Consider the following 23,487-nt stretch of genomic DNA (forward strand, 5'->3'; position numbering starts at 1 on the left):
TTGCTTTCTGTCATTTCAGCCCCTCATTCAGTGAGCAGAGCTCCCTCACTGCTCCCTCCAGAGCTGCTGTGTTTGAAAGTCCTGCTGGCTGCCTTTGGAGATGGTGCCAGCATTGCCTGAACCGGGACTGCCCCCTGCCCAGGCTGCCTCAGTGGGCAGCTCCCCCTGCCTGCCAGCCGTTAATTGTCCGCCTCTGACAATATCACCTTCATAACTCTGCCTATCCTGCCCACACAGACACACCACCCATTTCCAATCCCCATGTTGGGAATCCAGAGCTTCTGGGAAAATCACAGCCATTATCTTCACCCTCACCACAAACTGCATTCCCAAACCACTGACCATCCCATGTCCCTCCCGAGCCACTCCGAGTAAGGACATGGGGATCCTATGATTATGGTCCTGTCCCATCATCACTTTTACCATTTAATCACTCCTGTAATTCCAGTTTGTCCTTTCTTTGTTTCATCCCCAGCCATCTACCGCTGTCCCTTCAAACCTGTCAATTCACTGCCAGTTCCCAGTTCCAATGGAAGCTCAAACTTTACCCCTGTTTCTCGCTTCACAAATATTTCCCTAACCTGCTGAAAATTTCCAGTTTATTTATACTTCATTTTCAGCATTGAGTATTTCCACAGAAATGCAAGTTGTGTTTTTGGAATGTCTCTTACAATACATTATTATTGTTATTAACAGTATTATATAAAACACTGGGGATTGACCCTGATTCCTGTTATTTCTCTCTCTGGTCTCCAGTCTGTATAGAAACGCTCTCACAGACTCTTGTGCTGAGGATCTCGTCTCCGCTCTCTGCACAAAACAGACACTGAGGATTCTGAACCTACGATTGAACTCCTTCACAGATCAATCTGTCCCTGCTCTCCGCCGCCTCATACTGACATGCAGGAGTCTGAAATGTATCTCGTGAGTATTTGTGTTTATTTATCGTGTAACAATTAAAATATAAATGGATTTAAAATATAAATGGGCCTGAATCTTCCAAGCAGCAGCAATGGTAAGCTGATCGCCGGAATGTGTGAAAATTCCCCCAACCTGAAACTGCTGCATATTTCTCCCAGAATCTTCAGCACAGTGACCCCGGGGAGCTCCATCAGAGCAGAGTCGGGGAAGAGAGAGCACACACCCCATTTACTTTGGGACTTTGATGTTGTGGCCATTTCAGAGACATGGATAGAGCAGGGTCAGGAATGGATGTTGCAGGTCCCGGGGTACAAGTGCTTTAGTCGGAGTAGAGAAGGAGGTAGAAGGGGGGGTGGTGGTGGGGTAGCATTATTGGTCAAGGACTGTATCACAGTGTCAGAGAGGAAGTTTGATGAGGACTTGTCTGTTGAGGTAGTATGGGCGGAGATTAGAAATAGGAGAGGAGAGGTCACCCTGCTGGGAGTCTTTTATAGACCTCCAAAAAGTTCTAGAGAGGTTGAGGAAAGGATTGCGGAGACGATCCTGGTTAGGAGTGAAAGTAATAGGGTAATTGTTATGGGGGACTTTAACTTTACTAATATTGATTGGAATTGCTATAGCTCTAGCTCGTTAGAGGGGTCAGTTTTTGTTCAAAGTGTGCAGGAAGGTTTTTTGACTCAGTATGTAGATAGGCCAACTAGAGGTGAGGCTATATTGGATTTGGTGCTGGGTAATGAGCCAGACCAGGTGCTAGACTTGGAAGTTGGTGTGCATTTTGGTGATAGTGACCACAATTCGGTTACGTTCACCTTAGTGATGGAAAGGGATAGGCATGAACCTCGGGTCAGTAGTTTTAGCTGGGGGAAGGGTAATTATGAGGCTATTAGGAGAGAATTAGGAAGCATAGGTTGGACTAGGAGATTACAGGGACTGGGAACGTCCGAAATGTGGAATTTTTTCAAGGAACAGCTACTGCGGGTCTGCGATAGGTATGTCCCTGTCAGGCAAGGAGGATTTGGTAGGGCTAGGGAACCGTGGTGTACTAAAAAAGTTGATTCGTTGGTTAGGAAGGAAAAGGAGGCTTATGTTCGGATGAGGCTTGAGGGCTCAGGTAGTGCATTAGAAAGCTTTAGATTGGCTAGGAGGGAGTTGAAGAGGGAGGTAAGAAGGGCTAAAAGAGGACATGAGATGACTTTGGCTGATAGGATTAAGGAGAATCCTAAGGCGTTCTATGGGTATGTCAAGAACAGAAGATTGGTTAGGGCAAGATTAGGGCCAGTTACAGACAGTAGAGGGAAGTTGTGTGTGGAACCAGAAGAGATTGGAGAGGCATTGAACCAATATTTCTCTTCGGTGTTCACGCAGGGGGACATGAATGTAGCTGAGGAGGACACTGGGGTGCAGGGGTGTAAAATAGAAAGTATTGCAGTTGATACCGGGGATGTGCTGGATATTCTAGAGGGCTTGAAAATAGATAAGTCCCCTGGTCCGGATGGGATTTACCCTAGGATTCTCTGGGAGCCTAGAGAGGTGATTGCAGAGCCTCTGGCTCTGATCTTCAGGTCATCGTTGGTCTCTGGTATAGTACCGGAAGATTGGAGGACAGCGAATGTTGTCCCATTGTTTCAGAAGGGGGACAGAGAGTTCCCCGGGAATTATAGACCGGTGAGTCTTACTTCTGTTGTGGGCGAGGTTTTAGAAAGAATTATTAGGGATAGGATTTATAGTTATTTGGAGAGTAATGAATTGATTAGAGATAGTCAGCATGGTTTTGTAGCAGGTAGGTCGTGCCTTACCAACTTTATTGAGTTCTTTGAGAAAGTGACCAAAGAGGTGGATAGGGGTAAGGCAGTTGACGTGGTATATATGGATTTTAGTAAGGCGTTTGATAAGGTTCACCATGGTAGGCTTCTGCAGAAAATGCAGATGTATGGGATTGGGGGTAATCTAGGTACTTGGATCAGGAATTGGCTAGCAGATAGGAGACAGGGTGGTGGTTGATGGTGAATATTCGTCATGGAGTTCGGTTACGAGTGGTGTGCCTCAGGGATCTGTTTTGGGGCCACTGCTGTTTGTAATTTTTATTAATGATCTGGATGAGGGTATAGTTGGGTGGATTAGTAAGTTTGCTGATGGCACCAAAGTCGGAGGTGTGGTAGATTGTGAGGAAGGGTGTCATAGTTTGCAGGGTGACTTAGGTTGCGGAGCTGGGCCGCGAGGTGGCGGATGGAGTTTAATGCGGAGAAGTGTGAGGTAATTCACTTCGGTAGGAATAACAGATGTGTTGAGTATAGGGCTAACGGGAGGACTTTGAATAGTGTGGAGGAGCAGAGGGATCTAGGTGTATGTGTACATAGATCCCTGAAAGTTGGGAATCAAGTAGATAAGGTTGTTAAGAAGGCATACGGTGTCTTGGCGTTTATTGGTAGGGGGATTGAATTTAGGAGTCGCAGCGTCATGTTGCAACTGTACACAACTCTGGTGCGGCCGCACTTGGAGTACTGTGTGCAGTTCTGGCCCCCACATTACAGGAAGGATGTGGAGGCTTTGGAGAGGGTGCAGAGGAGGTTTACCAGGATGTTGCCTGGTATGGAGGGGAGGTCCTATGAGGAGAGACTGAGGGATTTGGGGTTGTTTTCGCTGGAAAGTAGGAGGCTAAGAGGGGATCTTATTGAAACATATAAGATGATTAGAGGTTTAGATAGGGTGGATAGTGATAGCCTTTTTCCTCGGATGGAGAAAGCTAGCACGAGGGGCCATGGCTTTAAATTAAGGGGGGGTAGTTATAGGACGGATGTCAGGGGTAGGTTCTTTACCCAGAGGGTAGTGAGGGATTGGAATGCCCTGCCTGCTGCAGTTGTAAATGCGCCTAGTTTGGGGGCGTTTAAGAGATCTGTGGATAGGTTTATGGACGAAAAGGGATTGGTTTAGATTAGTGGGTCAGTGTTTTTTTTAAAAAACTGGTCGGCGCAACATCGTGGGCCGAAGGGCCTGTTCTGCGCTGTAATGTTCTATGTTCTATGTTCTATGTTTACAGCGCAGTGACCCCGGGGAGCTCCATAAGTGTTAGTTGACTGGGGTAGTGAATGGGTTAGTTTGTAGCTGGGTGAATGGTTTGTGAGGGAGCTGGGGAGAGGTTGGAGGGATTGTTCTGGGTGTCGGGAGACTGGACGCGTTGTATTGCGTTGTGTTGGAGGGTTAATCGGGAGTTTGGATGGTAGCGGGACTTGGTCATGTTGTTGGGGTCTAAACAGATGTGGTTGTGTGGTGGGGGGTTGGGATTGGTTAATAGCTTTGAAGAGGGTAGTGGGGTGGGTTGGTTCTGGGGGAATGAGTCTAAGTCAGAGATTTAGACAAGAATGTATTCAGGAGGCAGCTGGATATAGCACTTGGGGTGAACGGGATCAAAGGTTATGGGGAGAAAGCAGGATGAGGCTATTGAGTTGGACAATCAGACATGATGGTGATGGATGGTGGAGCAGGTTCGAAGGGCCAAATGGCCTCCTCCTGCTCCGATCTTCTATGTTTCTATGTCAGGTGAGGAGAGGTTGGCTCAGGATGAGGCCAAGTTGGGAGGTTTAGTCCGATTAGTTTAAGGGCTCATGGGAGGTGGCCAGGCTGGAGCGGAGGTAGGGATGAGTGGGTCTAGTCAGATTGTGGGAGGTGTAGTATGGGGGATCAGTGGGAAGTGATTGGGGGACTCGGTTGTGCTATTCATGTATTAGCCCAGGTGGTGAGCTGTCTAACATTACCTGAGTAACTATCCAGGTAAATTTTGTGGATCTGTCCCAAGTCTCTGACTCTAACTGCAGCAGGGGAATTCCCCAATAGTAGTTACTACCTCTGGGACAATTCCCAGGTAGATTAGTATGTCAGGACATCCACAAGGTCCCGATGCTCATCTTCAGTTGTGTGTCTGGGTCTCTGGCGATCCAGAGACCAGATGATTTGTCTCATTAATACAGGAGATCTGTCTCCTGTAATTTACCCTGTTGTTCAATCTGTTTATTTCCTGTTTCATCTTTAATCTGTTTCAGACTGTGGACAAATCAATTCAGTCCAAATGGAAGGAGACAGCTGGAGTCACTGCGGGGATCCAGACCGGGACTGACAGTGACAGTATGAACATTTCAATCTATGAACATTGCTGCTCCACCGGTTACAGTGAAATCCTGAATTGTGAAGATCTTTGACAGCTCCTTGCAAACCCTTCATTCCTGTCCCTCTCCCTCCCTATTCCATCAGCCCCTCCAGCCTGGCAGTGATTTCCCTGCTTACCTGGTTTCCCAGCTGGAAAACTGTTGTAGTTTTAGTCTCCACATTGAAGGAAAGATTGCTGCAAACCATTGTTTAAGCAGCAATGTGTTGTCAGTGTTCTCAGCAACAGAGTCTTCACCCTCCTTTCAAAATGGAGCAGCAGAGATCATTCTCCAGAGAGAGGGAACAGTGTGCGTGATTCTGACAGTACCCAGCAGAGGACAGATTGGTCAATCTTGTCAGAGTTTCCTCTCTGTCTCTGTGAATGAATTAAAGGCTCCACCAGCCTCTCCTCAAAACCTCTGTCACCATCTGGGGATTAAAGTGACACAATGCCACCATCTGCTGGTGGCTCACAGCTACTGCAGGCGCTGCTCTTTGTGAGCCTCAGACAAGTTCAGTAAGTCCCATGTCTGCATCTGGGAACCGGTTACTGCAGTGTGAATATTGAACAATATTGACAGGGATTGGAGTTTACAGCAGGAACCTCGGCTGGTGAATTAACCCTTTTATCACCAGACACTGTACATGAACTCTGTTCCCTCATTCCCTATGGGAGATATTGTCTGGAGATTGTAGTTGGGGATGATCTCAGACTGTAATGTGTACATTTGGTGCCGTTATTGGACACTAATCCCATTCAGAATGGGAGTGGGTAAACTGTGCTGCACTCTGTAATTCCTGTGTCATTCAGTGTTTAATCTTCCACAGTGGATCTTGCTAATGGTTCTTTTAACATTTCCAAGATAATTGTCTTAATTTAACAGACTGATTCTTTGAAAATTGGAAATACAAACATTTTAAGACAATTACAACCTTTGATCACAGTTTGTCCGTGTTTGAACAGAAAATAATTTCCAAACAAACTCTTCCCCTTTTGCAGTTCTTGCTTTACAATTGCACAGGTTTCGGTGATAGACAGCAGCTCAGCTGGAATCCAAATGTTCTCATTCCACTCTCGCCCGCTCCTGTTTACCCTGCCAATTATCAACCTCAACAAAAGTTCCCACATATTTATTAGGGAAAGTTTGTGTTGAAGCAGGGTGACCATTCCTTAACTCATAACACACATTCACACGGTAAGTGTTACTTCAATTATTTCTAGAACTGTTAACATCTCGAATGCACAAGTTGGTTAAAGTCACTCCATTCCAAAGATGGATTGTGTTTCTGTTTTATAATCTCAATCTCACACAGGCACTGACATCCCCATGTAAGAAAAACACACAATCACAAGCATAATCTCACACAGACACAATCATGGAAACTGTCTCAGACGGACATAACACACTGCACATCCTACACACATTACTCCAGACATACACACAGACACAAACTGACAACCACACACTCATTCACACACTGGCAATCTTATACACATGCTCGCTGGGATAGAAAAACACACCCTCTCGAACACACATGCAAACCCACACACTTGCACACACAGAGACTTACAGGGAGAAAAACACAGAATCTCTCTTAAGTACACTCAGCATGTGGCCATTACCCACAGAAAAAATCATCACAAACCACAACAAACATTTGGACTATAGCGTTTAACGTATTCTCAGCACCCCATTATCTACCTCGCTGGTTACTTCATCAAAGAAATCAAGCAGGTTTATCAAACCAGATTTAACATTCACAAAACCGTGCTGACACTGGAGAATTGAGTTTGACATTCCAGCCGTTCACTCACCTCTCTTTAATGATTTACTCCAGCAACTTTCCCACCACAGAGATCAAGCTGACAGCCCGATAGTTCGCTACACTTTTCCTCTTACATTTCTTGCATTAGGGTGCCACATTAGAAAGCGCCCGGTCCATTGTTACCTTTCTAGAATCCGGGTAAGTATGAAATATCATAACCAATGCATCCACCATCTCTCCTGTCACATACGTTAACATGCTATAGTGTAGACCATCAGATCACTGGGGTTTATTTACTATTAAGCCATTCAGTTTAATGAGTATCTTTCTTCCCTGGTTATAGTAATTCCTCCACGTTGCACTGTATCAACTGCATCTACTTATTTCCATTCACTTTATCTTTATATATTTATAGAAACTTTTGGTGTTGATGTTTATGTTTTCCACTAGCTTCCTTTCATTATCAATTTATCATTTTTGATATTGTATTCGTTGGTGTTTGAAGTTCTCTCAATCTTCTACACTGCTGCTAACTGCTTTTACAGTTCTTCCCTCCTATGACATTGCTTTTCAACAGACTGCTATGTAAAATTAAATCACACAGGATTGTAGGTAACAAATTGATATGGCTGGAAAGCAGGTTAGCAGACTGGAAGCAAAAAGTTGGAAAATAGCTATGTTTATTATTGGCAGACAGTGACGAGTGGGGTTCTGCAGGAATCGTTGCTCGCACTCCAACGTTCAGATTATATATTGACTTGGAAGACGGAACTGAATGTTTTATCCCCAGTTTGCAAAATGATACAAAGTTGGGTGGAACGGTGAGCTCTGAGAAGGATGCAGAGATCCTTCAACACGTTTTCGACAGTCTGAGTCCATGCGCATATGCATGGCTGATACAACAAAATGTAAATAGAGAGGTTATGCAATGTGCTAATAATTTGTGTCATTATTTGGTGGCCTATAGACTATGCTTATGGGTTCAGCATGTTGTGGAGGAACACGATTGCTACCCAGGCTAGAGATGCCTCAACATATGGTGTAAATCTACAAAACCAGGGTAAGTTCATCAACCAATATTTGCTGTTTAACATGAAATACCAGAAAATGTTCTTTAAAACAGCTGAGCACACTGACTGTTCCCAGAACCAAAGCTACCATTTTCTCACTGCAATATTTAATTTTCAGCTTGGGACAGCAAATGGCCACAAATCGATCAAAGGTGAAAGTGACGGTGAACCAGACAGAACAGTCAGTGGCTGTATAAAGCAGGACAGCGTGGATATTACACACGGGGACGGACTCCAGGAATTTAAAATGTTCCCCATAAACAATGGGAATGTGTCTCAATATCAGGTCAAGGAAAACGACCAGTAGATCCCCCAATGACATGGCCACCAGGTACCGAGTGACACATTTGGACAGACCACAGTTCCGGGTACTCAGCGTCACAGTTGTGATTATGTTCACTAGAAGGGAAAGAAATAAAAAGTAAAATCAAACAGCAGGCTGGAGAAGAAATCACCAATTCCACTGCGGCGGTGTTGACAAAGACACAGAAATACACACACAGTCACACACACACACACACACACACACACACACAATCCAAAATCTCCTTGAGACACAAAAACACCTGCACACACACACGGAGACAAATACTCCCGCTGACACAAGAATATAGGCACATTCTCCGAGAGGCAGGGGAATACAATTCCAAACACAAAAACGCTCCAATAGGCACAAGAACACACAAACACAGAAACACACATGCAAACACACAAACCTTCCTGCAGGCAACGTAATGCAAACAGGCACAGAATATCTCCTCAAGCCACAGGAAAGAAAACCAACACACAATCTCTCCGAGAGACACAAGAATACACACCAACACACAATCTCTCCGAGAGACACAGGACACAAACACACACAAACAAACTCTCCTAGAGACAAAGGAACACAAACACATGCATACAGACATTCATAGAGATACAGGGAGACAAACACAGGCCAATGAACTCCTAGAGGCGGAGGGACACAAACACTCCTAGAGACATTGGAACACAAGCACACATGGGAGGTGAAGGGCCAGTGGTAATACCGCTCTATTATTAAGCCCCAACCCAGATATTGTTCTGGGAACCTGGGTTCGAATCCCACCACGGCAGATGGTGGAATTTGAATTCAGTAAAATAATCTGGAATTATGAGTCTACTGATGATCATGAAAACATTGTCGATTGTCAGAGAAAAAAAAATCTGGTTCCCTTTTGTGCCATCCTTATCTGGTCTAACCTACATGTAACACCAGAGCCACGTTAATATGTTTGACTCTCAACTGCCTGTGAAACTACTGAGCAAGCCACTCATTTGTAAGAATCATTACAAAGTCTCCACAAAGAAATGAAACGAGATGGACGACCTGAAAAAGAAAACGGAACATCAAACAGCCCTGTCAACTCTGGAACATCTTCCTGACTGACACCTGGGACTAGTGCCAAATTTGGGAGAGCTGTCTCACAGACTAATCAAGCAACAGCCTGATGAAGTCATTCTCACCGGATCAGAGCTTACAGGTAACACTCCAGACACCAGCACAACCATCCCTCGATTTGTCCCTGTCCCACTGGCAGGACAGACCAAGCAGAGGTGGTGGCACAGCAGTAAACAGTTGGGAGGGAGTTGCCCTGGGAGTCCTTAACATCGACTCTGCATCACATCAATTCTCATGTCTTCAGTTAAACAAAGGCAAGGAAACATCCTTCTGGTTACCATGTATCATTCTCATTTGGATGATGGGTCATTATTCCTCCATGTTCAACAACTCTTGGAGTTTGCACTGAGGGTAGCAAGTGCGCGGAATGTACTCTGGGAAGGTATTTCAATGTCTGTCACCAAGAGCAGCAGCAGCACTAGTGATCGAGCTGGTCGGGTCTGTTATCGGACAACAAATTTTATGAAATTGGGCACACAAAATGGAAGCAGACTAAAGTTACACTCAGAGCTCTCCACTAAGAATCACAAAATAACAGACACCGATCAATAGGCAAGATCATGCTTTTAGAATGCAAATGAGGGCTAGCACATAAGGGAAGCTGGACAGGATGGCACCTACAGGAACTAAAATCTCCACCCCATCAAAATCAGCACTTCTAAAACAGTCTAAAACAGAACCTTTGGCCTCCTGGGAGACGGGGGTGTAGTGCAGGGGTTCAATGGTGTCTGGTTCCACCAGCGATGCCAGATTGATAACTTTTCCACGCCAGCGAGAAACATTCCCCATTAGGTCGTAAAGTTGGGCGGACACAGACGACTGCGCACCGGGCTTGCTGAGCAGATGTTAAATAGTCTTTAAATACATTTAAATATATTAACCTGACTCATGCCCATTTCCGCCAACAGGTTAACGGTATCGGAAATCTGGTGCTCATAAAATGGCACCAGTTTTTGCTACCGTTGCTACACGCTTTACCCCCATCCCTCACTTTACCGCCGCATTACACCAGAAACGGGTGCAACGTGAAGGGATAATTGCCCCCAAATTTATCTACTCGTAGAAACTGGAAAATTGTCACATCACGCACTCTACATCGAGGACAGATACTCAGATAAGGACACCAAAACTGCGCAGAACTCTCCTGGCGTTGCCTCACCAATGCCCTATATAATTGCAGAAAAAAAACATCCCTCTTCCTATACTCATATCCTCTCGCTATGGAGGTCGCTTGCCTTCTTTACTGCATGCTGTACCTGCGTGCTTACTTTCAACGACAGATGCATAATGAATCCAAAATCTCATTAAGTGTCCCCTTCTCTCAATTTACACCCATTCAATTAATAATCTATCTTCCTATTATTGCTACCAAAGTGGATAACCTCACATTTATCCACATTATACTGCATCTGTCATGCAAATGCGCACACACTCAGTCTATCCAAATCACATTAAAGCATTTCTGCATCCTCCTTACAGCTCACCATCCACCTAGCTTCGTATCTCCAAATCTGCAAATTTGGAGGCAACACATTCAGTTCCCGCTTCCAAATCACTCATACATCATATGAAAATTTTGGGGCCCTTGCACGAATCCTTGTGGAAAGCTAGTCACTGGGTCAATCAGGAAAATGATGTGGAGATGCCGGTGTTGGACTGGGGTAAACACAGTAAGAAGTCTCACAGCACCAGGCTAAAGTCCAACAGGTTTATTTGATAGTAAACCCACATGCTTTCGGGGTTTGCCCCTTCGTCAGGTGAGTGGAGTGTTCTGAACGAAGGGGCAAATCCTGAAAACTTGTGGCTTTACTATCAAATAATCCTGTTGGACTTTAACCTGGTGTTGTGAGACTTGTTACTCAATCAGGAAAAAAACATATTTCTGCCAACTTTTTTTCTCTCCTATCTGTTAACCAGCTTTCTATCTATCTCAAGTCATTACTTGCAATCACATATGATTTAACTTTACACAGTGGTCTCGGGTATGATGGTCTTGCTGGAAGCCTTTTGAAAGTCTAAATAAACCACATCCACTTGTTCTCGTCGGTCTATTCTGTTTGTTACGTTCTCAAAAAAATCTACTCGATTTGCCAAGCATGATTTCTTATTTGTAACCCTATGCCGATTTTCTCTGATTATACCATTTCCTTCCAAATCTAGAGTTATTAAATCCTTGATAACAGTCTTGAGCAATTTCCCCAATGCTGACGTGAGGCTCACTGGTCTACAATTCTCTGTTTTCTCTCCACCTCCATTTTAGAATATGGAACATTAGTTACCCTCCAATCTGCTGGAACTATTCCAGAGTCCATAAAATTTTACAAAATAACCACTGGTGGATCGATTATTTCCAGGGCCACTTTTTTTTCAAGTATTCTGTGATTAAGATTATCAGGACCTGGACATTTGCTCACCTATAATCCGATCAATTTCCCCAAAAACATTTCTCCACTAATGCTTCTCTCAGGAGTTCAGTAACATTATTTGTTTGTTCTTTTGTGACGACTGAAAGGAAGAACAAATTCAATTCCTTTTTTATTTTTATATTCCCCGTTATGAATTCTCCAGTTTCTGACTGCAAGGGCAGGACATTCGCTTTTTCTGACAAACATTTTGTCATTACACATCTTTAAAAACCTTTACAGTCAGCTTCTCTTATATTCCCAAGCTTCATATCATACCACATTTTCCGTTCTTAATGAATCCCTTGATCCTCCTTTGCTGAATTTTAAATAGGATCTCATCCTCGGGCCCACTGCTTTTTCTTGCCAATGTGTTTTCTTCTTCCTTAAATCTGATATTTCCCAGTTCGTCAAGGACAATTCAAGCCTCATGCCATCACATTTACCATTACTGAGATTCAGGACCCTGATCTCAGAACCAACACATCATTATACACTTTGACAAGGAATTCTACCATATTATGGTCACTTGTCCTTGAGTGTTCTCTCACAACAAGATTGTCGACTAAACGTTTCTCATTGCACAATACCCACCCATCATCGTATTAAATGGCAGAGCAGGCTCGAGGGGCTAAATGACCTATTCCTGTCCCTCGATCCTATGATTCTCATGATTAAAATTTTAGTTCCAAATTGTGTTCCTTATTGATTTAAAATCCCATCAGCTGCTGTGGTAGTATTTGGGCCTGTGTTTCCTGCGAAACATACGATATCTCTGGATTACAAAATTGTGGGATGCAAGGCAAAATTGAAAGACAGAAACGTATAATGGAAATGTGGTGGAATGGGATTGTCGCTGGAATAGTTATCCAGTGACCCAGGGCAGTGTTGTGGGACGTGGGATCGAATAGCACCGTATCAGATGTGGTTGACCCCTGCATTCCCTCCGGCGTGGCATGGCAGGGCAAGTAGGAATGGGAAACTAATTGTTCCTTTGCCAGTGATACTCACATCCCATGAATGAATGAAACAATGGTTGGTGATAATTCCACAGTGATTCGGAATCCCAGGGTGGTCATGACAAACCCGCATCATCCTCACTCTTTACAGAGCTTCCCCTGTCTGTGGCCTGCACTCAGTTTTCTGGCTATGTCACACACCAGGTGCACTGTAAATACAATCCCTTTAACTTGCCCAGAATTCAGTCATCAAATTCTCTGTCCTCCCTGAGTTTATGCAGCAGATCACAACACAACCTCCAGAAACCTATCCACAACAACTCCACTAACTTTCTAATCACAAAGGTCACCCATTAGCCCCTCAGCTGCAAGTTCAATCCCTGGAACATTTAACTTGTCAGTAAAGTTTTAAAGTTTATTTATTAGGCACAAGTAAGGCTGACATCATCATTGCAATGAAGTTACTGTGAAATTCCTCTAGTCGCTACAGTTCAGCGCCTGTCTGGGTCTGTTCACCCAACCAGCTCGTCTTTCAGACTGTGGGAGGAAACTGGAGCACCTAGAGGAAACACATGCAAGTATGGCGAGAACGTGCAAACTCCACACAGATAATGACTCAAGTAGTGAAACAAACCTTAACCCCTGGCGCTGTGAAGCAGCAGTGCTAACCACTGTGCTACCGTGCCGGATTCTTCGTGTTGTGGAAAACACGTTGAGCTGAGAGTGACTAACACATATGTTCGGTGGACAGACAATGCCCAATTTTCTGAGTCATGTGTTAGTGCTGCTGAAACGTCCTGTCCAACGTGGAGCTCCACACGTGAGACACCCGAAACTGCACCCAAAGGATTTTCTGTATTCAGAACTCTGTCACATTGTCACCATTGATTCTACAGAGCATAAAATACGAGCCAGAGATACAGAGGGACACAAATTCACTTTAATTTGGGAATTTGTTAAATACCTAAAAGGAATTGTCTCTAGTGAACTGGAAAAACGGATGCAACGCACAGAGATGACATTCAAACATGCAAATCGGAATATTCAATTCAGGTACTGTTAGATTGATTGAACTGGCTTGTTGATGTCACATTTCGTGCTTATCTTCCACTCCCGGCCCAATTTGGATACAGGCCTGACACGATGTCGTCCCAACTTGGCGAGATGTACTGGAACTGATCAACAGTGTGGGTGTTCTATATGTGGATCTAGATTTACGTGTCATGAGTACAAGAGAGGTTGTAGCAGAGAACATTGCTGAAAGTGAGAGATATGGTGTGGGGCTGGGGAAGGGGAGATTGTGTGGAATGTGTATTTTCGGGTTCTGTATGAATGTGAACACAGAGAGACATTTTGTGAAATGGATAGAAAAGGGGGGAATCAGATGAACAAATCATGGCGGCGGGGTGGATGGATTTGATCAGGGGAGTGAGTAACCTGACGGTTTCCTAGAACAGCTGGTGATAAAAATGATGGATAAATTGGATTTGCTGAGAGTTGGGACATGGGCAACAGAGTCTGGGATGTGCTTTGATTCACCAGCTTTGTAACTGGGAGGCTGCGGGGCAGAGAATTGGAATAGTTGTGTCTGGAATTCACAGTGACAGGCTGAGGAGCCAGAGGATGAAATCCCAGAGATCACAGTAACAGGATTAATGCTGGAGAGGATGCAGTGTCAGATAAAATCTCAGGGTAAAAGAGTTAACAGAGGTTGCAATCAGTCTGAACGAGACTTAGGTACAGGCATGGTGTCAATAGATAGGGAATAGAGATAGAGATTGGGAGAGCAATTGAAGTCAATGTCCATGTCCCCATAACTCAAATAACAAAAACAGTAATATATTGCAAGATGGTTTCCAAATATAATCGCTAATATAGCGGCTTACCAAATACCACAATGGGAGAGCTTCAGATAATCTGAACTATCAAATACACTGAAAGACTTTTCTCTGTTTTGTCGGGTTCATTAATGCATATTGAGACACAACAGCAACGATAACAGCAGTAGCAGTGCAGAACAAGTGTCAAGGTCAGGAATAAAGTTAAAGAGGGATTACAGAAGTAAGTACTGGACTGGACACTTACCAGGGACACCAACTATAGCCAGGATGGGATAATAAAATCCTTGAACAAAATAGAGTACATGTTGAATCCGCCATGGTAATGATATTCTATAAAATCCACGGCTTGAAATGAAATAAAGACCCTCGGCGAAAGTGCCACTTACGTCAAAATCAAAAGCTGGTGGGGGTGGTGGGGGCGGAATGTTCCGATGCATTGTTCATTTCTCTCACTACATTCAAATCCACAATGCAGGCCTCATTATAATAGAACCTATGAGAGTGCAGCATTCCATTCGGCATGCTTGGTTTTATTGGAGAAATAGGTTGAACCTCCACCTAACGACGATTGCTCATTTCCCCCACCATTCTCCACTTGATTCTATCCATTTGTTGTCGGATCACATTCCTCTCCATGCACCATGCTTACTCCCTTGTGTTCAAGGGAATAGCATGTGTTCAAGCTCCAGCCAGTCGACTCTTCATTTCGTACGTCATACTGATGCTATTCTTGGCAGTTTCTCCTCCATTGGTCATTGGCCATGAGATTATAAATTGTCTTCGTATAGAAGTATGCTTCTGATTTTATCCCACATCACCTTCCAGAAACTTATTTTTTTTCCAAGTTCTGTTTACAACCCAATGTTGCACTGCGGTATTGTGATGCGACATGTGCATTCAATGTGATGAAAATTCAGCATTTTCAAAGAGATTGCAAGGTGGCACTGTGGTTAGCACTGCTGCCTCACAGTTCTAGGGATACAAGTTCAATTCCAGTCTCGGGTGATTGTGTGGAATTTGCATCATTTGCCCATATCTTCCTCTGGGTGCTCCAGTCTAATGATTTGGATGTTAGGTGGATTGGACATGTTCACTTGCCATTATTGCCCCCAGAGTATTCCGGTGAGGGGGGAGGGGTACGGCAGCATAATGGCTAGCATTGTTGCCTCACAGCGCCATGAACCCGGGTTCGATTCCAGGCTTCAGTGACTATATGGAGACTGCACATTCTCCTGTGATGGTGATGGATTCCACTGGATGCTCCACCAGAATGTGGCGACTAAGGAATATTCGCAGTAACTTCATTACATTAATAATGTGAGCTGACTTGAAACACTTACAAATAAACTTTAAACATCAACTTCTTTTTTTAAAAAAAGCATAGGTTAAATAGGTTAAATGGCAAACGCGTGGGATTACAAGTGTAGGCCGGTATAGATAGTCTGGGTGAGATAAAATGTCAGAGAGCAGGTAGACTCATGAAGTGCCAGATGGCCTCTTCTGCACTGTAGGACTTGTATATATGAAGGGGGAACACATCATTGAACAGCGGGGGGAAACTGGAGTGCCCATGGAAACCCAAGCAGACGCAGGGACATAAAGGCTTGAATTAACCTTTTTCCCTGGTGCTGTGAGGGAGCAGTGCCATCTTTGTGCCACTGTGAAACCACTTAATACTATATACTGCATTTATTTTCCAATGGTATTGGCGCCTCTAATAATCAAAAAGAAATCCATCAAACCTATGCTATCTCACCAAATTAGAATGGAATACATACTATTCAATCTTCCTTGAAACTTCACTTTTCCAATGGGGGAAAAAGCATACTGTCTAAGTAACAATTACTCAAAAAAATACATATTCTCCACTTCCAGTCAGGTGCTGTGTAAATATTATCCTTGCCAATTCTCCTGAGATCACAGCGTTCCTGTAATACGCTGACCATAAATGCACACAACATTCGAGCTGTACTCACATTGTGGTGACAAATTGAATCTATCCCAGACAGAATGTGGTTCTTGGTAATTATGCACCTGACTGTTTGGAGATGGAGAACTGCCTTAATTATTTCCTCCAACACTTTTGGTGTTTAATCTCTTCAACCATTACTCTTCTAAACTACAGCGGGTACAAGCCGAGCTTGTTCAAACATTCCACATGAGGCCATCTGCCTGCTGAACCTTTTCTGAAATACTTTGTTTGCACCTCAGTTACAAAATCAGTTACAAAAACTGTACAGATCACTCCCGATGCGGTTTCACTTGTGCTCTGTATAAATGAATGTTAACGTCTGTACCAATTGTTTAATGCGCCTTGCAATAAACTGCAATATTCTATTCATTTTCCCAGTCAGTCGCTTTACTTGCATATTGGGTTTGTGTGGTTCATACAGAAAAAAATCCAGATCCCTCGGCATAACAGGTTCTGCATTCTCTGATAAGATAATTGTTTTGTTCTTCCTGTTGAATTGGAAAATTTCACATTTTCATTTCGCAGACTTATTTCGACTCTCAGAAAGCATGTTTTTTTGATGAATGAAAGGTGGTTAAATTCATTTGTTTATTAGGTGACAGCACCTAAGTTAATTCTCAAAGGATTGTCCCAGTTGAGCTCTTCTTCTATTAATAAGGGAGCACCCTAACTGTTTTACACGCAGTGTCAGCAGCTGCATCATCTCCAGCACAAAGGGATATCAATCATTACAGCAAAAGGGAGAAGATAGATCCGAATCTAAGAACAATAGTTTGTAATAGTACAGCAATGAAGCAGAATCTGAGAACACTTGAGCGGATTGGTACAACAATGAACAGGAGTTTCTCGTTTCTGCTTCATAATTTTTCTAAAAGTTATGACAATTTGTCATTAGCCAATCGGATCAGTGTTATACTTGGTCTGATTGCAATGCTGTACTATCCAATCCTCGCTGCTTTTGGTCTAATTGTTAAGTCCCTACATCAGAAATTCATTTTGTCAGCTGCATGACACTCTCTTACTGATCTTGTTAATCTTTTGGATTCTGAACCGATTCTCTTCAGTTCCCTTTGCAACTTCTAATTCTGGCAAGGATCCAAACTGTTTTCAGCCTCCGTGAATCTCTTTGCACTTGAGATTTACAAATACTCATCTTAGCCATGTCTCATCCTACTTCGTAACAACTCTGGGATAAGCCCATCAGCATTCTATAAAAAACAGCTGCATCCCTTTGGATGCTCAATGTGCTTGACTGTAAACAATAATCCAGCTTGAAATCCAAATTGTGTCTTCTCACTCGGTGTTCCATCCAAAATCAGCAGAGAATCTGAATTGCATTATTAACATCCCACTGTCCCGCCTCAATCTGTAATCTGATTTTCATACATCAAGGTTACTCTGTCCCTGCGCTGCAGGTTAATTCTACCACTGAAACTGTCTGCCAATGTTGCTCTCTTAAAAATGTATCACCCGCACTTCCCCACGTTATCCTTCACCTACCATGTATTTTTGCTATCTACCAATTTGTCAATGTCCTTCTGAATTTCTAAACCATTCTTCCCACTACTTACAATCCCTCCTAGGTATGTCGGTTGCAAACTTTTGAACTGTTCCTCACAGACCAATATTTAAATTATTAATATAATGGAGTAAGGTCAAAGGTTACAATATTGTCCCCTCGGTGAACTCCGAGGCAAACTTTCCTGTAGCCCCGAGAAACGTCCATCAAGTATTGCTCTATTTTCCCGATCACTCGACTAATTATGCAACCACGTTGTTACTGTTCTTTTTATTCTATGTACTACAACTTTTCTCACCTGAGTACTATATTACATTGTACCGAATGCTTTTCAAATGCCCAAGTGCACCCATAGCAACAGCATTGACCGGATGGACCATTTCTGTTACATCTTCGGACAACTCCAGCAACTTAGTTAACACGGTTTCTATTTTAAATATTTATGCTGCTCTTGTTAATCAACATTCAATTCGTCATTTAACAAGAAATTGCACCAGAAATATTTTTTGCTGGAAATTCTTGCACCACTGAAGTTAAACTCACTGGTTTGTATTTGCTGATCTAATCGATAAACCTGCTTTGCACAAGTGCATAACACCAGTAATTCCGCTGTCCTCTGGCACCGCCCTGAGTCCTGGGGGGTGGAGCGGGGGGGGGGGGGGGCGCAGTTTAGAATTATGGTCAACAGATCTGAAATTTCCACATTCACTTTTTTCTTCCGTGTGCCACTAAAGTCAGAACCTAGACATGTTCTTATCTGGTAGCTCCACAATTCATTACATTTTCATAATTTAATCCACCTTCAGGTAAGTAACAGTAATTGTTTTCTACCATATTTGTTTGCAAGTATTTGACGTCAGACATTCTCTGAATGAATTAAACAGGATAGTTTTTCCTTCTTCTGTGTATTTCCTCATCAAAAACGATTTGTCACCAGAGGTTCATTAGTGTGTTGTAGTGGAAACAAAGATCCAATAAATCGAGTGAAAGGCACGGCCAGCAGATTCCATGCTGGATTTCACACGAGGCTGCTTGAACTGTGTTTACACGATGACAAACAGTTTGAACTGGTTTTAACGCGGTGACAAACAGCCATTTCAATCGATTTGAGTCACTTTTCCGAAAGTTGATCTGTTCAGTTGTATCACTGCTCTCAAATCCATGGCCCGGAAGACCACATGTCTAACATTCCCACTAAGCCTGGATCATCTCGGGTTAATGAGAGCGCAGGAGGGCAGACGGGAGCTGCAGCAGACAGAGAGCTGCAGCAGATACATTGCACGATAAAGAGATGTCAGTTCGGTGAGGCTGCAACACGAGATGAATTAACTGGCAAACAGCACATGTAGTGAGTGATAGACAGAACCAAACAATACCACAGCCAACAGAGCTGATCTAAAGTTTGCAGTCCTGAAGATCCAGTCCTGAATGGCGCTGGTCAAATCAATAAATCCGTGGAGGATGAGACACCACCAGTATCAGCAGATCAGTGCAAGATGAAAGGTTGTACTGTGTTTAGGAACTTTCAACCAAAAGTGTGGATAAGACGTATCTTATTCTTCTTGATTTTTTTTGAAAGTCATACCTGAGTGAAATATTTCATGCTAACCCTGGCCAAATTCAAATTGCAAAACCTGTGACGCAGGCTGACATCTTACAATACCTTAGACATTCTGACCTTGATTTTAACATTCATTGAACAGTTAGTTTGTGGAATTATTCGCCTTTCCGAAAACACTGAGGGTTGGGGGTCATTCAATTTATTCAACACTGAGGTTTTCTGTAGAAAACAGAGACAACCGTTGTGGAGGACAGATAGGGTAGTGGAGTTGGGGTGATAAACAAATCTGCTAAGTCCATGTTGAATGGTGGGTCAGACTGTTCCGGCACAGGGGCATACCCCTGATTCTATCCTATTTTTCGATGACGTGTCATGTTCGCTTTCTCCACTCAACAACTCGACAACCGGATGACATGATTCATTCAATCCTGAAGTAGGAATTAATTTAATGAAGAATCGTTGACTCAAAGATAATAACGGAGCTTTCCTTTAATGCGCGGAATTGGGGGGGGGGGGGGCGCATTAGAGAGAGCTCAAGAGACAAAGTGAGTTGCAGAGGTCAGAGCATTGAAATATTGGCGAGGAACAATAACGAGGAACTAGATTCGAGTTCAGAAATCGCGTTGAAGACCAGACAATGAAGTTTTTTTTCCCTGCGAAACATTCGCCAGCGCTCACACCAGTGCAATTTCCTGACGGGATGTTCAGGCGCGAAATGGCGCCTGTTGAATATTAAATTTAGCACAATGATTCTGGAGTTGTATGTTCATTGAATCGCAATATATCCCCGCATGATTATTAATCAGCGAACTTAGTATTTAGAACAAGTTTTGAGAGCAATAAAATGCAAAACAAATAACAGGCCAGGTGCTCTTGGGATTTATGTGTTTAGGTCAGTTAAATCCAGAGAGCGGTGCGATTCCACGGGCCGAGGTTAGAATTGTTTTACTGTAAGTAGCATCACATTGTCAATCCTTTGTGGAGCAGTTTTCAAATATATTGGGGCAGCAGTTTTTTTGTTAAGGCTGGTCAGCAGCTGATTGCCTGTGAAGTGCTGATTAAAATACTTTACTAAAATGGGCAGAAAGTTGAGGATCAGGTTATTAAGTAACAGATTCATGCTGCTTTACAATATAGAAAGAGACCCTTTGGCCCATCTTGTCTCTGCAAGCTATCAAACACCTATTTACTCTCTTTTCACTTTCCAGTAATTGGCCTGTGGCTGCCTCTGTTATGGCTTTTCAATTGTTCGTCAAAATACCGAAATGTTGAGAGCTCCCCCACCCTCATCCACCTTTGAAAACAGTTCTTCTCAAATCCCCCCTAAACCTCCTTCTCCTCATGTAATGCTTTCCTCTCTTTTTATTGAACCCTCTACGAGGGGAACATTTCATTCTATCTACCCAAACTTTATTCCTCCAACTGTGCAAATATATTTCCTCAAGATCATATCAATAACTTCTTCAATCAACAATACAACTTCCACCATCTCTTCCTTTCTGACGTTCCTTCCTAAACACCGAATACACCTCAATGCTTATTTCCCATTTTTGATCACTTCCGAGCATTACCTCTGCAATATAAAATATATCATGTCCCATTTACATCTATTCGCGCAACTAGTTTTTCCATAATGCGTGGGATGTTCCGATCGTTCAGGTGCAACACCTTAAGGTAAACATTTCTAACGTTTCTCGTCCCGTTCCTACAATGTTTACTGTGCTCTTATCTGTCTCTGGCTCTTGATTTATCTGCCTATCACTGTTATTATTCACCTTGCTGTATTTTCCACTTGATCTTGTTTACCCAACCAGTGAATAGTCACATCGGCTCCCATTCCCCTGCCAAATTAATTTAAAGCCTGGCCAATCACTCTATCAACTGCTTTCCAAGGAAAGCAGTCACAGTCCTGCCCCGATGTAATTCACATATTTATCTAAAATGATCAGAGGGTAAAAATCAATTGAACATGAATTTGTGTGTAATTTATAAGGAACTCATTATGAGAAACTATGATATGGAGGGACTACGATTTCATCATAACTTCTTGTGGTTCAGAAAATAATGTCTGACAATTCTGAATAATTCGGTGCACTCTATCTACGGAGTCATCTGAAGATGTCCTCACCCAGGTCCAGAGGTGCTCAAATCAGCATTAAAAGCTAATATCCCGGGATGTTCAATTCTGATGTATTCCTTCTCAAGTCTCTGGTAGACTTGCACACCGCTGGGATAGACATTGAGTAAATTCATTCCAAAATGTGTAGGTAGTAGACAAGAATAATAACAAAACATTGAATTTAGCTACTTGTACTATTACTGTTCAGAGCTCAGGCTTAAAAAACAGAAATATCGCATTTAACTAAATAGGGACCATCTCCAGGACATTCCATTCATTTCTCTACTGTTCGTTGGTAAAATAATTTATGAAGGAAACTGCACACACACGAGGTTGTATAATTGAGGAAATATGATAGAAATCTGATACCGAGATAAGTCAACCCAAGATGCAAATGCATTCCGTTTACTGAAAAAAATTGTGTCAAAATAGAATGAAAAATCAAATGGTTGAAAGCAAAGTTTTTTTTAGCACATATTTCAACACATTTCCCACTTTCTGATGTCTGAACCCAATAAAGGGACTTTTTTTTGCTTATTGCTCTCCCTGGACGTTTATACTCAAATAACAAAGACATTATACAATGGGTAACAAAATAAGGAAAACATCACATCAAACAACTGCATAATGTTTCTCTGTAGCTCTGGACGTGCTGGGGGAGGTATCACTGTCAACAGGCACACAAAATGAGTGACGTTGCTTAATTTGATCAGTGAATTATCAGAATAAGTTAATATAAATGAGAATATGAATGATTCAGACCCAGCACTAGATTTGGAATTGTACTGAGTTCATGTTTATGACTCAGTTGTGTGACAACCATTATCGAATTTTAACGCAGCGATATTGTGAAATATTTGACTTTCTGGTGCAGTCATTATCTATTTGGGTAAGACGTTTTTGAAACCTGTCACCAGTCATAACAGATTCATTGTAGTTAATGCTCAGAATGCCCGTTTTTCAAACATCATTTAAATTTAGCGATTGAAAGCAAGTATGTTTCAAAACGAGAGTTTAGCGTTTCTTATCATCTGAGCCGAATAAATGAGCATTGTTCTTTGAACTTTGTTCTCTCTGGCCTTGCCTCATTAAATAATAGATAAGTTTTTCAGTGGGCAATAACAACAGGTTTCTCTTTGCGTCTTAAAGAGTCTGTGGAAAATACTCTCTGTTATTAGGCACACAGAATTAATGTCTTCGTTTAAATTGATTACGGGTTTATTGAAAGGATTCAGTAAAATTATACTGTTTAATTCAGACCCAGCTGACATTAAGAGAAAGGTGTGGTGAGGAGTTGCACTGATCAGGCTGAAGGTCGTATTTATGACTGTGTGTAACTGATCTTTACCCAGGGTGTGTTTGATAAACGGTTGAATCCACTGTACTAATTTGTTCAGACTTTCTGGAACAGGAGCAGGAAAGGCTACTCAAGGTAAGAGCCAGAATGTAATGACCACCTTTACATTGTTCAGATTCCCTACATTAAAACAATCTCGAGTTTTGGTGCAGTAGTTCCATAGATCCATAGGTTAGAAAGTTCAAGAGGTCAGTGTGTTTGTATTAACTCTCCCCAAGAGCAATCCAGCCAGTCCCTCTGTCCACTATTTATCCATATACCCCCTCATCCTTTCCTTCAATACTTTGTTTCTGTTTAAACAAGGTGAAATGGGATATAAACGCTTCTCAATCCATCTCGCAATGATAGCCGTGTATCTGCATTTAATATTAAACTGTTCAATGTTTGTAACATCACCCAAAACACTCTATCGACCCCTCTTCTACATGTGCCAATA

General features: G+C 42.7%; 1 protein-coding gene across 1 annotated transcript in view; it reads left to right on the top strand.

Moving 5' to 3' along the window:
- Positions 1–19,192: 19,192 nt before the first annotated feature.
- LOC145337650 (NACHT, LRR and PYD domains-containing protein 3-like) overlaps positions 19,193–23,487 on the top strand; it is a 179,019-nt gene continuing 174,724 nt past the window's right edge. Inside the window, exons 1-2 of the mRNA XM_080182467.1 lie at positions 19,193–19,316; positions 22,923–22,980. Coding sequence (XP_080038593.1) covers positions 19,193–19,316; positions 22,923–22,980 — 182 coding nt within the window. The remainder of the gene's footprint in view (positions 19,317–22,922; positions 22,981–23,487) is intronic.

The sequence above is a fragment of the Carcharhinus amblyrhynchos genome, unplaced genomic scaffold (assembly GCF_965287045.1).
Source record: "Carcharhinus amblyrhynchos unplaced genomic scaffold, sCarAmb.v2.hapA scaffold_55, whole genome shotgun sequence".
Lineage (NCBI taxonomy): Eukaryota > Metazoa > Chordata > Chondrichthyes > Carcharhiniformes > Carcharhinidae > Carcharhinus > Carcharhinus amblyrhynchos.